Source organism: Vanacampus margaritifer, chromosome 11 (genome assembly GCF_051991255.1).
Source record: "Vanacampus margaritifer isolate UIUO_Vmar chromosome 11, RoL_Vmar_1.0, whole genome shotgun sequence".
In the NCBI taxonomy this organism is placed as follows: domain Eukaryota; kingdom Metazoa; phylum Chordata; class Actinopteri; order Syngnathiformes; family Syngnathidae; genus Vanacampus; species Vanacampus margaritifer.
The window spans coordinates 23,489,992-23,508,692 of NC_135442.1; the positions used below are offsets into that span (position 1 = coordinate 23,489,992).

The 18,701-nt window shown below is 41.9% G+C and overlaps 1 protein-coding gene and 1 long non-coding RNA gene across 2 annotated transcripts in view; both read right to left on the reverse strand.

Moving 5' to 3' along the window:
* wdr4 (WD repeat domain 4) overlaps positions 1-16,349 on the reverse strand; it is a 71,122-nt gene extending 54,773 nt beyond the window's left edge. The window contains exon 1 of the mRNA XM_077580920.1: positions 16,149-16,349. Within this exon, the coding sequence (XP_077437046.1) occupies positions 16,149-16,231 (83 nt within the window). The 5' untranslated portion in view covers positions 16,232-16,349. The remainder of the gene's footprint in view (positions 1-16,148) is intronic.
* Positions 13,872-16,140, reverse strand: LOC144060949 (uncharacterized). Its single transcript, XR_013296050.1, has 3 exons — positions 15,494-16,140; positions 14,984-15,076; positions 13,872-14,906 (listed from the first exon to the last, which is right to left on the reverse strand). It is a non-coding gene; the product is annotated as an uncharacterized LOC144060949 (long non-coding RNA).
* Positions 16,350-18,701: the final 2,352 nt, after the last annotated feature.

Genomic DNA, 18,701 nt, shown 5'->3' on the forward strand with positions numbered 1-18,701 from the left:
AACATCAGTAACGTAGGGCTGGGCAATATGGCCAAAAAATTAAATAATTCAGGACAATTACAACTTTAATCTATTTTAATCTAATAAACCTAACAAATGTTTAAAGGTTTCATTCATCCCCAAAAAATTCCTGTGCAAAATGTTCAGATAATAATAATAACGTATACTGATTGAAAATCAGTTTTAACATAAACTTAACATTCATAAGTTTGTGCTTAATTGCTGCAATTAAGTAGTTAGCATATTGTAAACATGTCTTTGTAAACCACCCATCCAGCATTCTGACACTTTTGGAAAATTACTCACAATAACATATGGATGAACAGAACATAAGAACAACAGCTTTTAATAATCCAAAAGACAAAATTAGACTTCAGGATTTAGCAGATATTCAACGACTCGATTTTCAAAATGACGATTAATTGAATTAATTTGATGCATAGTGACGCGAGTAAGACAGCTGCCATCAATGACAAGCTACTGTGACTGAGGATAAACATAGCCGCTCTCCAGGAGACCCGTTGAGCAGGCTCGGGATCTCTGAAAGAAAAAAAAAACACTTTTTTTCTGGCAAGGAAAGAGCGTCAAGCACAGTAGAGCATGGAGTGGGTAAAGTAAAGTAAAGAATATCTTGCTAATGATGGTTGAACCAAGCATCAACGGAAGGGAACGACTACTGACTCTCCGCCTCCACACTTCTGACAATCCAGTCACTCCTAATTAGTAAGAGTAACGATAACGGCAATATCGTGATATCACAATATTATAACTGCCATATCGTCGTCGTCATGTCACAATATTTAAAACAGTACATCTTTTTAATAGGATTGTGACAATAAATAAAAATCGCGATAAATCGTGATACTTTGTCTCCCGATAGATTATCGATACGCCTACGCAAGTATCGTGATATTTGTAGTTAATATACACCCACTATAACGGCTCCATTGTTCATTACTTATTGAGCAATTACTTGGCAGGCCGCTGGGGGGAGCGCCTCATAAGAGTGGCGGAGAAATGTATGGAAGTCTTCAGGCGAAGAAGACTCATGAGCTTACTTTTACTTGTGTAAGATATTTATTATCTGTCCAGCAATTGACTCATACGTAACTGCATACGTAAGTAACATTTTAAAACATATTCTATAGTTTGACTTTTTGAAGCACACAATTTCTGAGGAATATTAATATTAATTTAATTGGATTTAATATTTAAGTAATTTTATTTAGCTACTTTTGCAATGTTACACAAAAAAATCATCAGTTTATAAAATGAAACACTTCACTATGTAACTGACTGACAATAGTGTTTAAAAAAAGACAACTTTGTTCACAGAAAGTGGTCTCTGTTAAGAAGACATTTGTATTTGTTTAAAAAAATACACTTAAGTACTCACTGTGAAGAAACCAGTTTTTAAATTTTGTTTCAGTGATGGTACAAAAAGAAACAATTTTCTCATTGAAAAAACAGCAATTTATGTCTTGAGTAGTTTTATCGTAGATTATCGTGGATTTACCTGACCAATATATCGATAATCGCGGTATTGTCATATCATGAGATAATCGTTATCGTGAGCCTTGTATCGCATATCGTGAAGTACCCAGAGGTTCCCACCCCTACTGTTAAAAAAGTCAGGATGATCCATTTGTCCAGTTCTAACACCCTCTGGTGGCTAGTTTTTTAGTACAGTTTTATTTTCACAAGGCATGTTTTGACCCTTCTATGATTAAAATACACGCTAATGGTCAGATGAAGAGGAACGTAATATGCTTGTGAAGGGAGTCAATATGTGGAGGAACTCAATGTGTGCGTGCATTAGTAAGTAAGTGCCTCAGTATTAAGTGTTATTAGAGATTGTAGGTTGTTTATATACTTTATGTACAAAAGCACAATATTATGTATTTTTTTTTTTTTTTACAATATTGTGACATTTTATATATATATATATAAAAATCGCCAACCTCCTCACAATATCGTGATAATTAACGTATCGTGACCTTCATACAGAGAAAATTTTGTATTGTGATGTTTGGATATCGTTACATCCCTACTAAACAGTGCCGATACTCCTACCCTGACCTCCACACCTGAGCCAAAGACATATTATATGGCAAAGAAGAGACATGTGGCACCAGGACACCCTAGGCCGTAGTTCGATGATCGACTTTGTAGTCGTGTCATCGGACTTGCGGCCGTATGTGTTGGACACTCTGGTTAAGAGAGGGGCGGAGCTGTCAACTGATCACCACCTGGTGGTGTGTTGGCTCCGATGGCGGGGTAAGATGCCGGTCCGACCAGGCAGGCCCAAACGTACTGTGAAGGTCTGCTGGGAACGTCTGGCAGAATCCCCTGTCAGAAAGAGTTTCAACGCCCATCTCCGGCAGAGCTTCTCCATTGTCCCGGGGGAGGCGGGGGACATTGAGTCCGAGTGGACCATGTTCCGCGCTTCAATTGTTGAGGCGGCCGATCGGAGCTGTGGCCGTAAGGTGGTTGGTGCCTGTCATGGCGGCAATCCTCGAACCCGCTGGTGGACACCAGCGGTAAGGGATGCCGTCAAGCTGAAGAAGGAGTCCTATCGGGCCTTTTTGGCCTGTGGGACTTCGGAGGCTGCTGACGGGTACCGGCTGGCCAAGCGGAATGCGGCTTTGGTGGTCGCTGAGGCAAAAACTCGGACATGGGAGGAGTTCGGTGAGGCCATGGAAAACGACTTCCGGACGGCTTCGAGGAAATTCTGGTCCACCATCCGGCGTCTCAGGAGAGGAAAGCAGTGCACCGTTAACACTGTGTATAGTGGAGACGGAGTGCTGTTGACCTCGACTCGGGACGTCGTGAACCGGTGGGGAGAGTACTTTGAAGACCTCCTCAATTCCACCAACACGCCTTCCTTTGAGGAAGCAGGGTCTGGGGACTCTGAGGTGGGCTCCCCTATCTCTGGGGTCGAAGTCGCCGAGGTGGTTGGAAAGCTTCTCGGTGGCAGGGCCTCGGGGGTGGATGAGATCCGCCCGGAGTTCCTAAAGGCTCTGGATGTTGTGGGGCTGTCGTGGTTGACACGTCTCTGCAGCATCGCGTGGACATCGGAGACGGTGCCTCTGGATTGGTGGTTCCCCTTTTTAAGAAGGGGGACTGGAGGGTGTGTTCCAACTTTAGAGGGATCACACTCCTCAGCCTCCCAGGTAAGGTCTATTCAGGGGTGCTGGAGAGGAGGGTCCGTCGGGAGGTCGAATCTCGGATCCAGGAGGAGCAGTGTGGTTTTCGTCCCGGCCGTGGAACACTGGACCAGCTCTACACCCTTAGCAGGGTCCTCGAGGGTGCGTGGGAATTCGCCCAACCAGTCCACATGTGCTTTGTGGACTTGGAGAAGGCGTTTGACCGTGTCCCTCGGGGAGTTCTGTGGGGGGTGCTTCGGGAGTATGGGTTACCGAGCCCCCTGATACGGGCTATTCGGTCCCTGTACGATCGATGTCAGAGTCTGGTCCGCATTGCCGGCAGTAAGTTAAATTTGTTTCCGGTGAGGGTTGGACTCCGCCAAGGTTGCCCTTTGTCACCGATTCTGTTCAGAACTTTTATGGACAGAATTTCTAGGCGTAGCCGAGGCGTTGAGGGGGTCCGGTTTGGTGGCCTCAGCATTGCACCTCTGCTTTTTGCAGATGATGTGGTGCTGTTGGCTTCTTCAAGCCGTGACCTCCAGCTCTCACTGGAGCGGTTCGCAGCCGAGTGTGAAGCGGTTGGGATGAGGATCAGCACCTCCAAATCCGAGACCATGGTCCTCAGTCGGAAAAGGGTGGAGTGCCTCTCCGGGTCGGGGAGGAGGTCCTGCCCCAAGTGGAGGAGTTCAAGTATCTTGGGGTCTTGTTCACGAGTGAGGGTAGGTTAGAGCGGGAGATCGACAGGCGGATCGGTGCAGCGTCTGCAGTGATGCGGACGCTGTATCGGTCCGTTGTGGTGAAGAAGGAGCTGAGCCGAAAGGCAAAGCTCTCGATTTACCGGTCGATCTACGTTCCTACCCTCACCTATGGTCACGAGCTGTGGGTCGTGACCGAAAGAACAAGATCCCGGATACAAGCGGCCGAAATGAGTTTCCTCCGCAGGGTAGCGGGGCTCTCCCTTAGAGATAGGGTGAGAAGCTCGGTCATCCGAGAGGGACTCAGCGTCGAGTCGCTGCTCCTCCACGTTGAGAGGAACCAGTTGAGGTGGCTCGGGCATCTGGTTCGGATGCCTCCTGGACGCCTCCCTGGGGAGGTGTTCCGGGCATGTCCTACCGGCAGGAGGCCCCCGGGGACGGCCCAGGACACGCTGGAGAGACTATGTCTCTCGGCTGTCCTGGGAACGCCTTGGGGTCCCGTCGGATGAGCTGGCTGAAGTGGCTGGGGAGAGGGAAGTCTGGGCTTCCCTGCTAAAGCTGCTGCCCCCGCGACCCGACCCCGGATAAGCGGAAGAAGACGGACGGACGGAGACATGTGGTCTAGCTGGCCCAAAAGGAAGTGGTTTAGCCCTGAAGCCCTGTTTTATGTTTGAGTAGACCCAGTCCAGTGTTTTTGCAAGAATAATAATATTCAAATAAATACCAATTATGTTAATAAGGTAATTTCATTATAAACATTTATGTATAATACAAAGCCAAGTTCAATGGTTTAACTTTCTAAACAAGACTGAAATAGGGTCAACCCATGAGGGCTTGTTTAAGTGAAGCCACTCAAATCATAGTGCGCATGTCCAAAGCTGCTCTCAGTAGACAGCCATGGGGCGACACTAACTGGGCCCATCATCCAATTAAAATACAGGAATGATGTCACGTGACGTCAATCAACACACGCTCAGTTTTGACGGATGGCAGTATGCCGCAGTAAGCTACACCGGGAGCAAAAAGACTATACGTAATAGCAAACCAACAATATGAATGAAGTAGATTCGTTGATAAAGGGTAAATGTCATGGGGGTGAGGGGAGTGCAGCATGCAGCGGTACACTGGATGAATAGCCTCGCATCAACAAATATCGCCGGTCAACGTGCACAATTCAGCACAGCGATGCACGAAAATAGTCAATAGCTGCTCAGCCAATGCAGCACTCCACGTCCGGCCCCAAATCAGTGCTCATCGCTCGATCATCGTGAAAATACAAAGTCTAGTGTGTTCCGGCCACTTTTATGAAGGTGTTATTCTAAGATGGTTAAAATGCATTTTACCAAAATGCGATTGTGATATATGTGGCCCGCTAGCCACGTGGCTAGCTCTGGCTAAAGATCCGAGTGGTCAAAAGTTTCAATTTTGAGATTTCTCCAAATATCCTCCTTAAAGCAACACTAAATACGATTTAAATCTTCAATTCATATTTTCATAATTCTGCTGATGAAACATTGACTTACTTACAGCTAGGTTAATGAAACCTTTGTCATTGCCTGAGGTGGTCTGTATCATTTTTACTGGCACTAAAAAACTTTGAGGTGGATGGTGTGAACTCTGCCACACACAAAAAAACTACAAACATGCAAACTGCTTTACAGCATACTTCCTTTCCAGACGGATGTCAAGTCAAACTTCTACGCGTGATTACTGCTATCATGCAGAAGCTACAAAACACAGAAGAAACAAAGATTTTTGTCTGAGGCGACAATAATAATGATGATAAAAACCTACCTGGATGTGGTTAAAAGTGCAGTACAGACAGGGGGTATTTCCAAACGATGCTGCCTTTGCAGGGACTCGGCTCTTTTTAGAAGATAGCTTTCCATGCTCAAAAAAATAATAATCATGCTAATGTTAGCTATTGGAAAATTAAGTGGTAGCAATAAATAGCCATCAGCTTGATAGTTCGCCTTTCCACACTGACCCGACCAGCCACGCAACACTCAAAAGTTGTGTTCGCGGGAAGGGATAGAGGGGGGTAGCGCAGCCGTTTGTGTGTACAATAAAGAAGGTAAGATCACAACCACCGTCTGCTGTTAACATACTTGAGAAACGTTACTGTGTTGTATAAAGAAAAAATAGAAAATAGCCACTGGAAACAGTGTAATTCAGTCCAACTGTGGACGCCTTGGACGCCGGATTTCACAATGATATGTACTTGGCCTCATGGGAAATGTGGTTCTTTCAAGGGAAAATGCTGCTCTGTTCTACTTTAAGGTCTCTATTTTTATTTCTCAGCAGCCAAAAAGTTGAAATTGTAGTCAAGGTGTACGAAAATACGAAGTGATGAGTCAACAAGGTTGTTGTTGCAACATGCTAGTGCGTGTAGCTAGCACGGTCGGGAAAATAGCAAACTTTTTGCCTCTAATTCAAAAATGAAAAATGCGCATAGCAACCAATACACTCCTAAAGTACAGAAGACATAAGAATGTCCGTGTTTTAGGATTGAGACATCCTACCTCAGAGCATAAATGAATGTCGCCATGGAGTTCGGACACCGGCAGTAACACCGGCAAATGTTTGTAATCCAATCGATTCCATTAATCAAACGTTTCAACGTGTACTGCTGCAAGGAGTGTTGGTCTAAATCTTCCACATATGTCTTCTTTACACAAGTAACGTTAGAGGAAACTGAGGATGACATCAAAAACAAAATAACATTTGGCGTAAACACAATGGGAACACGACTGAGTACCCTCACGGGCCGTGACGTCAACAAATACCATCAATATACCATCCAGGACATGTGACCTATCGAACCCAAATCAATTCTAGATCATAGTGTGATGCTCGCTGGTTGGCGTACGCCTCTTATTTTTTCATTTTAACACTCCACATATTTTATATATATATATTTTTTTTTTGTTCAATAGCTTCCAGTTCATGTGACCAATTGATCCTAAATCAGTGCTGGATCATATAGTGCCATCTGGATCGTTGATAAACGCCTTAAATTTTTTCAATTTAACACCCCACTATTTATTTTTTTCCCATAAGTATTAGCATTTTCGGTCAATTGCTTGCAGGTCATGTGACCCCAAATCAGTGCTAGATTGTAGCTCCATGTTAGCTGGTTGACATACGCCTCTTTTTCCCCCCCCATTTCAACCTTTCCCTTGTTCTCAAACTTAATATTGTACATATCAATGTTATAGCTATTACCTGGTCATGGAACCTATTACCCCACAAGAGTGCATACCCAATGAAACATGAATTGGTGTTACACTATAATGAAACATTTTTAAACTGCTTGTCAATATAAAAAAAAATCTAACTTTTAAACTGCTTGTCAATCATATATTTTATTTTATTTTGTTTTTTTTATTTTGAAAACCGGGTGGTCTACGCGCTCCCTTGGCGCATTCTACCGTAAATCCTAGAACAGTGCGAACTGAAAGGGGTGAACTTGAAGAGTGGCTGGATTGACTCCGTAAAAAAGAAGAGGCGGCTAGCTTCCCCGCAGTTATGCTGTTCTTCATTTCAAGTTTGCCCTTACTGTTTGTCCCTTTTCTAGAATTTACGGTTGTGTTCGCGAAGGGACGTTGGCGCGGAGAACGACATCCACTTTTCAAAATAAAATGTTACTGACAAGCAGTTTAAAATAAAAAAAATTCTTAATTGGAAACCGTTTAAAAGATGATTCAGTATAATAAATCACTAATTCACGTTTCATTGGTTATGCACTCTTGTGGGATAAATAGGTTCCATGATCTGGTATTGAGCTAGAATGTTGATATGTACAATATTAAGTTCATTGAAAATGAGAGAAAGGTTGAAATGGAGAAAAGAAGAGGTGTGCATCATCCAGCCGACATGCCACTATGATGCAGCACTGATTTGGGGTCAATAGGTCACATGACCTGGAAGGTATTAAGCTAAAAATGCAAATATTTACAGGAAAAAAAATAGTTAAAAATAAGCAGAGACCTAAAAATAAAAAACGAGAGGTGTGCATCATCTATCAGACATGGCACTATGATAAAACACATGGCAAATGGGCAAAAAGAATGATCACAGTGAATGTGCAAAAATGGGCCAAAATTGGACATTCAAAAATTATAGCTCACTTCCTGTAAATTTTAGGATATGGCTTCCACTGACTGTTTTGTGTGTCTCGGTGCGCTTCCCGCGCCTGCTAATTTTTGCAGACCTCGGTCAAACGTGCCGGGATTGGTGCATATTTTTCCACGCTAGGGGGCGCTATATGTTATGTTGTTATGGAAACTTCAGAAAATCAAATTAGTGTGCAAAGTTTGGTGAGTTTTCGTAAATGTTTAGGTCCCCAAAAATGAGATCGTTTACAAAGAAGAAAAAGAAGAGCTATTACAAAAACAAGAGGGACATTCGCAGCGGTAGCTGCTCGGGCCTTAATCCACCGTCTTCTCAAAGACTTGGGACAAAGGAAGCAACCACTTTTTCCTGATCATTGGTTCCCCTCTCCACGGAGCACTTGTGAGCAAGGGGAGAAAAAGAAAGGAGCAGCCAGCTTCTCGAATTTCAGTGGCTGTGACAAACCTTTACCAAAGGCGGTGCCACTAACCCGAGGGGGTTGGGTTGAGTGCACTTTCGTGTCTTTTTGATGTCATTAAGTCACGGAAGTTTAATCTGCCCGTTTGAAGCACACATTTTAGAAAGGAGGAGAAAGCTAAAGAAGTCACGGACGGACTTTTTTCATACCTGATTGGATTGTAGACAGGCCAGGGATGCATATTATTGATTTAAAAAAAAACACTTAAGTGCATTTTCATATTATGTGACCTAAAAAATAATTATCATTAAAAAATAAGGTGTGCATCATCCATCAGACATGCCACTACGATGCAGCACTAATTTGGGGGTCAATAGGTCACATGACCTGGAAGCTATTGAGCAAAAATGATATTTACAAAAATAATTAAAAATAAGTGGAGATCTAATATTAAATAAAAAATAAGGTGTGTATCATCTATCAGACATGCCACGATGAGTTAGCACTGATTTGGGGTCAATAGGTCATATGACCTGAAAGCTATTAAGCTAAAATGCTAATATTTACAGGTAAAAATATAAAATTAAAAATAAGTGGAGAGCTAAAATGAAAAAATAAGGTGTGTCATTTATTAATGAAATTATTTTAATAATCGTGATTTTGATCAATAATCGTGAGTATAATTTTTCCCATAATCGTCCAACCCTACCTTGAAGCTATTGAAAGTATTAATTATTACTTATTTTAACATGCACTCAAAACAGCTTGTTCGTGTTAATAGTGAGTGTGAACATTTCCCAAAAACATGTCTATCCATCTATCCATCTTCTACCACTTGTCTGGACTCAGGTCTTGGGGGCTGCAGCTTTGACAGTGAAGCCACTTCATCTTGCTCCTCCGGCGGGATCCCAAGATTCTCCCAGGCCATCCGAGAGATATAGCTTGTGTCCAAATTAACTCAAAAAAAAAAAAAACTACTAGGGTTGAGGCACGAACCCATAACCTTCAGGTTGGGTGACAGCCATGCCACTCCTGCTGTGTTGCTGGTGTCAGGTAGAATCTTTGTACCTTCAAGACACTTTTTGCTCCGTTTAGTCACACAAGAAATACATTAGCCTATAATGGCAAACAACAAGACTAATATAAGCTCACATGATAGAGTGTCTGCCTACCAAGCAGAAGGTCATGAGTTCGCTCCTCAACAGTTTAGTAACTTTTTTAAATAAATAAATAATTAAACTGGGAAAATGTACCCAAAACTTTCCTTGTAAAATTTATAATACAGTAATGCAATTGCACATATCGTAGGCATTCATTCACACACTATATACACTGATTTATAAAATAAATCAAATCATCGAAAGTATCTTCTCCAAAGTTGGAGAGGTCATAGGAACCGACTGAAACCAAATGCTGCAGAAATTCAGTTTTTTGTGAAACACCCAAATCCCCGTCCCAGTGTCACAAGCATTTTAGTCAAATACCTTCATCAATTTTCTGTTGCACAAGCATTTCACTTTTTCATTTAAAACTGACAAGAGTGTCTTATTTCTTAATGACATTTTGCTGAATGTATATGAAATATATTTTTGTCCAGCAGATGTCACATTTAACTCTTTGACTGCCAGACGTTTTCAGAAACGGGATGTCGCCAGTGCCAGCCGATTTAAGCATTTTGACTGATCTTTCAAGGTCCACAGAAAATGTTGTTTGTTTCTACCTTATTCCGTTCTTCAGTAATCAACAATAGAAAATGGTTAGTTTCACCGAAATGCTCTGTTTTGAAACAAAAAGCGGAGAAAAAGAGCTTTTTGTGAAACAATGTTATTTCATGCACTCCAGTGAATTCTACACTTCTTTTTGTCCATGAATGATGCCACAAACACCTAAATAGTGCTTTACTTCTGTAATACACCACCACCAACAATGAAAAAGTGTTTTTGGATTGCAAAATACGTTTATTTCCATTCAACAGTGTAACAATTTGACAAAACAATTTCGCAAACTATTTACAAATGTGTGCAACTGTGGTACTATTTACAATTATGTGGATGTTTCAAATACAGTTTTTCTTTTTGTAACACTGCCCTGCGTGCAAGGAGAGGGAGCAGGATTTGCACAACAGATACGTTTCACTTCGATTGTCCGTTTTGCGTGCAGACGTTACACTTTCTTGACGGCCTTTTTTTCCGGCGAATAGCAAGTAGCAGACTGTACCCACTACTCCGATGAATATGCATTGGACTCGGGGCACTCTTCGTCGTCCGATTGAACGTCCGCCTGAGCGTGCTCGGTTGTGCTCCGCGTTTTCCGGTGTTAGCATCGCTAGCCCGTGAACCTTTATGACGTCGTCATAGCCGCGCGTCAGCGCTTCCAACTTCGGCGTCAACCTCGGAGTCACCATCATCATCATCGATGATGATCATCGTCGTCATCAATGTGCTCTTTAGCGTTGGTCGATGCCTTTCGTCTTTGAAAAAAATTCCCAAGTGTGAGCTGCTTGCAACCGGTCGCCATTGTTCGCTTCCTCAGCCATCTAGCTCCGCCTCAGGTCTTCTACTGCCGCGTCAACGCTTCCAACCTCGGAGTCACCATCATCATCATCGATGATGATCATCGTCGTCATCAATGTGCTCTTTAGCGTTGGTCGATGCTTTTCGTCTTTGAAAAAAATGCTCGAGCGTGAGCTGCTTGCAACCGGTCGCCACGTTCTCTTCCCTTCCCCAGCCATTGTCCCCTCTAGCTCCGCCTCACGTCTTCTACTGACGCCTACCCAATCTTGGCAAAAGAGAGTCATTGCTGCCATCTAGGGGCCAAAAATAGTCATTAGGCTAACTAGATCTGCTTGAAACTTTCACCACAGCGTCTTTTAACATCCTTGGCGGCCCTCCATAGGTTTTTACTAAACGTCATTTAACGTTTTTGGCAGTCAAAGAGTTAATTGTGTCAAATGCCTCAAAGCACTGAACCATTTCAACGCAATTGCATCAGTGGTACAGAAAGCAGTGGTGAAGCAGTGTCATGACTCACCACACTAATTTGTGGCAAATGCTTCATAACGCTGAACCATTTTGACATTTCATATTGATTCACTGCTTCAGAAAGCTTCGGTTTCTCCATCACTACTATTGACCACAAATCAGTGCTGCGTTGTAGTTGCATGTATGCTGGATGTTGCACACCTTTTAATTTTTAGTGTTAGGTCTCCGCTAATTTTTTATTTAAAAAAATCCTGTAAATATTAGCATTTTAGCTCAATAGCTTCCAGGTCATGTGACCTATTGACCCCAAATCAGTGCTGCGTCATAGTTACATGTCGGCTGGCTGATGATGCACAACTCTTTTTTTTTTCTCCACTTCAACCTTTGTCTCATTTTCAATTAACTTAATACTGTAAATATCAATTATCAACGTTCTAGCTCAAAACCAGGTCATGGAACCCATTTACCCCACAAGAGTGCATACCCAATGAAACGTGAAATAGTAATGTATTATACGGAATCATCTTTTAAACTGTTTTCCTTATTAAAAAAAAAAGAAAAGAAAAACAATCTTTTAAACTGCTTATCAGTAACTTTTTATTTTGAAAACTGATCTTTTATTTTGAAAACCGGATGTCGGTCTCCGCGCCAGAGTTCCTTTGCACAAACTACTGTCTTCTTTTCCTTTCGGCTTTTCCCTTCAGGGGTCGCCACAGAGAATCAGTTGCCTCCGTCTAACCCTGTCCTCTGCATCCTCTGCTCTCACACCAACTACATTCATGTCCTCTTTAACTACATCCATAAACCTCCTCTTTGGTCTTCCTCTAGACCTTCTGCCTGGCATTTGGAAACTCAGCATCCTTCTGCCAATATACTCACTATCTCTCCTCTGGACATGTCCAAACCATCTCAGTCTGGCCTCTCTGACTTGATCACCAAAGCGTCTAATGTGCTCTGCCTCCTGTCTTTTCTTCAGTGGCACTGTCTCCAGACCAAACAATATGGCTGGTCTCACCAGTTTTATAATCCTTTCCTTTCATTTTAGCTGAAACTCTTTTATCACACATCACACCTGACACTTTTCTCCACCTGTTCCAGCCTGCCTGCACACGCTTCTTCACTTCTTTTCCACACTCTCCATTGCTCTGGACTGTTGACCCTAAGCACTTAAACTCCTCCACCTTCTTGGTCTCTTCTCCCTGTAACCTCACTCTTCCACTTGGGTCCCTCCCATTCACACACACAGATACTCTGTTTTGCTACGGCTAACCTTCATTCAAATCCTTTCCAGGGAAAACCTCCACGCCTCTAGCTTCTCCTCCACCTGTTTCCTGCTCTCCATCTCCTACTACAGATCACAATGTCATCTGCAAACATCATAGTCCATTGAGATTCCTGTCTAACCTCATCTGTCATCCTGTCCATTACCATAGCAAACAAGAAGGGGCTCAGAGCTGATCCCTGATGTAGTCCCAACTCCACTTTGAACTCCTCCGTCACACCTACAGCATACCTCACCACTGCTTTACAGTCCTCATACATTCCTGCACCACTTGAACATACTTCTCTGCTACTCCAGATTTCCTCATACAAAACCACAGTTCCTCTCTGGGCACCCTGTCGTAAGCTTTCCCCAGATCTACAAAGACACAATACAGCTCCTTCTGACCTTCTCTGTACTTCTCAAACATCCTCAAAGCAATTACTGCATCACTTGCGCACACTACCGTAATTCCTAGAAAAGGGCAAACTTGAAATTAAGAGTGGCTGGCTTGACACCGTAAAAAGAGGCGGCGGCTACCTTGACCGCAGTGCAATTATGCTGTGACGGTTACCGTTTGGGGTTGGCAGGTCATGCCGATAACAATTTATGCTCTGAGAACAGCCTATTCTCGCAATCGCCGTGATGTCATCTCGCGTAGCAACGTGTCAGCCATTTTGAAAAGGGGGCACGCAGAGGTAAACATCGTGAGACAAACGTTAACCAAAATTTATATATTTCAGCTGTTTTGCATCTTTTTTCATAAAAACTCATTCAACATGACTTATAATTGTCACTGCCAGACATCTTATTGCGTGTGTAAAACCACCTCAGAAGAAGGGCCTATGGTGAGATGTGACTCATGCGACAATTGGTTTCACCTGGTGTTTAAAACTTAAAAGGCTGCCAAAAGCAAGAAAATGGTATTATCGAGGCTGCCATAAAAAAAAGTGAGCTTGTCTGCATTTTTTTGCTCACATAGCATGTAAATATTGTTAATGGTGTTTGCACTGTTTTGTTTTTTTATTTACTTGTGTTCTACTTCATCTTTGTGCAATAAAATGTATCCATCCATTTTCTTAACTGCTTAGCCCTCACAAGGCTTGCGGGGGGCGCTGGAACCTATCCCAGCTGGCTTCGGGCAGTAGGCAGGGTACACCCTAAACTGGTTGCCAGCCAATAAAATGTTTACTTTATATCATGTTTTATGTTCCATTGCAAATAGGAGAAAAGAAATAGCTAATAAAACAAATGAGGTACCATTTACTGTCATAAGACTTTATTCATGTAAATTAAAAACAAAAAGCACATCAGAGCACATCTGCTGCAACATTCAAAAGACAGATTACAAACTATAAAAATGCATTTAAATTGGAAGCGCCTTTTGAGTCCCTCAGTACATCAGTAGAAAAGAGAACAGTTAAAAACCAAAGATTAAATGAGATTTTGACTAAGAAACTAAAGAAAATATTAAGAAAAAAAATCTCGGTTACAGTGGTCAACCTGTAATGACCAAAATCAAATACGATGAATACATTACAATTATTTGTAAGATGATCTCAATTTACTGTTCATGATACACAATGCTGGGGCCCAATGTTGCTCCAAATGGCACACACTCGCAAAATCTTACTCGCAATTCGATAAAGTACATCCCAGCGCTTCATCTTTCAAACTCTGCACACATCGAATTGGCAGTGTACCTTTCAGAACACTACATCTATTTTATATAACACGTTTGGCATGCATCCTCACAGAGAAAATTTTCCTTGATATCTCTACTTCCCTGGCAGGTAGCGATTTATTACCCTTCGTAAACGCTAGCGTCAAAAGTTCACAGCTGCAACGAGTAGCCAAGTCCTCATAAATGGTCAACCCCCTGTCAGCAAGCATCTGGTCACCAGGCATGTGATACTTCAATAAAACCAGACATACAAACTATCTGCACATCAGAAGCCCTCCCACCCCAACAACTAGACAAAAATGTGACATTTCCCAATGGATTACAAGCAACAAATACTTTTAACAGTACAATGCATTTTTGTAGCTACTGTAGCACTGAGCTCTGGCTAGCAGGTTCTTTGGCGATTCAATGAAGATCTTAAAACAGTCAACAATTGTGGTTAGTCTAGGAAATTTTGCACGAAAAACAGGAGGGTTGATTTGATGAATATTTTCTCTGTCATGCAATTTATTCACGAAACCAAGGTTCTGTTTCATTTAGAGTTGAAGACGTGCAGGCCTTGAGAAATGCTGTTTGTCGGCACTTCAAGCGTTGACATCTGCCAGGAACTGTAATGCATTAAGAAATAAAATAAAATTACTTAAAGATCCTGTATCCTGTCATGCATGATATAGTAATCATGTACCTGTTTGAGATCTCCGTGATCTCCATGATGCTCCCTCATATCGTGCCACCTTACACCCAGAGCCAGGACTTTATCTACTTTCTTTCTTTCTTTCTTTGGGAAGATACATAATCTGGGTGACGATTTTTAATTGGGAACTATAAGAATGACTTTCAATAACACATGGAATATGTATTGTATTGAAGTGAGCAAACTGGTGGTATATACACGAAGTGGTTATTTTGCCGTAACCAGCAAATTGCCTCCAAGCGTTATTTTGCCGTAAATCACAGTAGAACAAAGGGGGGTATTACCAGACAGGAATTACTCAGTGCATGACTCACGTCACGGCAAAATAACCAATTCTCGCCAGGCTAATAATATAGCACTATGGCGATTGACCAATCAGAGCAGTTCATGGCAAAATAACGCTAACAAGAGAGTTGCCGGTTACGGTAACAATGACCACTGCCTAGTCTATTGAACCCTAGCAGCTGATTAGGGCAAAAAATCGATTAAACTGTTACTCACCAGTAATAAAATGTTGGCTGCAAACGTAAGTGTGCCTGGATTAAGGCTCCCACGGGCGAAAATTGTCCACCGTACCGCCTGCTTTCACTGTTCCTCGATTGATTGCTTTCAGCCATTTGTGTCTCCTTTCCTTCTCACTAGGAAGAATGAAGATTGAAGAACTGCAGATGCGGCTCCGAATTCTTCGTTGTCTTACAACCCGCAACACAGCAACTTTTAGTCATTCCGACGGACAACAGATCGTAAATAAGACCGAAGTTTGACGGGTTTGTAATCCAATCCAATGCACGACAAAGCAACTGCTTGTGTTATACCCCCTTTTCAAAAGGGCGACGCGTTACTGTGGTTGGTGACGTCATAAATGTCCGGCTGTCCGACTGCGAGAATGCTCTGACGGTTATGGTCAGACTGGTAATGCCGATAATAGCCTATCTTCGGTGGCAAACCAAAGTAAATACTTCATGAAAAGACAGTAGTAAGTAACACGAGGCAGAAATCACGCCCAGTGCATGACTCGGTCCGGCGGTTGACTAATCATAGCCGTTCGCGGCAAAATAAAGCAGAAGAGTTGCCGGTCACGGCAAAAATATCCACTGCCAATAATTACGCTGATTCATAAAATTTTGTAGAGACAAGAGCTTTAAATTCTACTCACTTTTCCTGTTTGATGTGAGCTGCTAATAGCTTGGTGCCACAGGACAGAAACATCCACTCTCCACCGACACCAATGGAAGTCATGACTGTTTATTTCCAACTCCACGCGGTCTGTCAATGTGAACGATCTTCGGTCGCTGCACGATCTGCGTGCGCATGCGCGACAGATTAGCCATTTTGGCTCGCTAACCATACGGCAACTACACGAGGACAAAGCACCTACTGTGAAATACACAATAATTGCTCACAAGGTAATACAAGCATGAACAATTCCACAATAGTCCACAAGGGCCTACTTTACAATTTCAGAGTGGGCTCTACCCAGAATTCAGTTTTGCATAGGAACAGTTGCTATGCTAAGTATTTTCCTTAGCAACTGTTAGATATTATAACATTTTTAATACTTCATTTTATTTTATTAACCATTATTAACATTCCAATTCTTTATATTAACCTTGTCGAAATGTTTTGTGTCCTTAGTAGAGCAGAAGGTGTTGATCTCGGTATAATTTGACCTTAAACTGGAAACATACTATTTAGTCTAAAAAAGTTCCTTCTCAGCGTTTTGTGCGAAAACACATTTAGCCCTTGAACTAGAATTTGTCTCAAAAACACCCAACTGACCTTGTTTACGCCATCTGCTCGTGGAAAAGTACTCAGAGATATGTTTTGTCTACAAATAAAAGAGAGGAGGTCCTAAAATTATAAAAGCCGTTCGACACCCAGAAGAGACACATTTGACGCTCTGAATCCCACGATGTTTAAGTGATGATAGAGGCTGTTATCTGTCCAGAGATCTCTGATTGATTAAAAATCATTTTTGCAAAGGTGTATTTTTCTTACATTAAATCTATCTTCATTTTTGGAACACGCAAAGAGGACAAAATTAATATTTTCCTCTTCACAACCATCATAATCTACTATGAGATGCTATGTTTGTTTGTTTTCTTGACTCCTTGTTACCTTATGGGTTTTAAACTTATAAGCACAACTGTATCTGGTCATCTGAGGCGTCTTGATCCTGTGAGATCCTAGTAGGTGCTCTTTTGTACAGGTTTGTAAAGCATGATGCACATGTACTTTGTCTCCTGGGCAATAAGGTCTCCTGCACTTAATTTAGCAAAATTTTCATCTTGTAGATAATTTGCACATTTACTCACACAATAATATGCTTTAAAGAGATATTTGGCCATTTTCAGGCGGCACGGCGGCTGACTGGTTAGCACGTCCGCCTCCCAGTGCAGAAGACAAGAGATCAAGTCAGGTCTTCGGCCTTCCTGGGTGAAGTTTGCATGTTCTGCCCGTGCTTGCGTGGGTTTTCTCCGGTTACTCCAGTTTCCTCCCACATTCCAAAGACATGCATGGCAGGTTAATTGAACACTCCAAATTGTCTGTAGGAATGATTGTGAGTGTGGATGGTTGTTTGTCTCTGTGTGCCCTGCGATTGGCTGGCAACCAGTTCAGAGTGTACCCCACTACTACCTGAAGCCAGCTGGGATAGGCTCCAGCGCCTCCCGCGACTTTTGTGCGGTTAAGAAAATGGATGGATGGACATTTCCAGGAGTAACAAGATAATATGTGTTTACTATAATCAATGTGATAACTTATTTTTCATGTAGAATTAATACCTTTAAAAACACATTTTGCCACTTTCTGTCGACTGAAAATTATATCACGCTTATTGAGGAAACAGGTAACGACCAATCCTAGCTCAGTTTGCTCATATCACATGACCAAACCCCAAAAAACAGGTGAGCCGTAAATGTGATGAAGATGATGCATTGGCTATTTTTACCTTATGTTATTTTTTCTTGGAACAATCTTATCAATAACCTTGACTGGAACAAAATCTAGAAGGCAAATACTTCAATTAATAACAAAGTGAAGGAAGTGTCATTCATTCATAGATGCTATCCATGCAAAGTTTTCCTACAGCGGCTGAAAAAAGACATCAACGTTGATTGTTCTTTTTGTCGAGAATCTCCTGAGGATGTATTTCATTTGTTTTGGAATTACCTGTTTTGGCTTCTATAATTATCCATCTGGAAGTAAAAAGGGCAATAATATCATCAATCTTATTATAATATTGGGTAAATGGCATTTGCAAAAATGTTGATACATTAATCAGAGATCATCAGTTGTGTTTGAAAATTAAATCAAACAATATATTAAAACTATTGCACAATAATGTGGTAGGTCAAGCTTCTTTTTCCTTTTGTTAGTCTATCCCTGGCTGTTGTAGTGCATTGTATTGTTCTCAGTTCAATAAAGCAATTTTAAAAAATGCTTTAAAATAAATAAATAAAAATAAATCACTAAGACCATGACCGGGACTTCCGGCAAGATGGTGGAGGGAGCAGGCGTGCTGTGAATAGATCCGGTAGTATTCCCTAAAAAAATTATATAAATTGAAATGAACACTCCGTAAAACTCACTGCAATTTACTCTACGTGATTTAACTACTACTTTAGAAATCTAAAACCTGTCGGAAGAAACAGCTGTGTCCCATTTTTGTGGAAACCTATGAGTTTTATTTTAGCCATCTATGCAAATT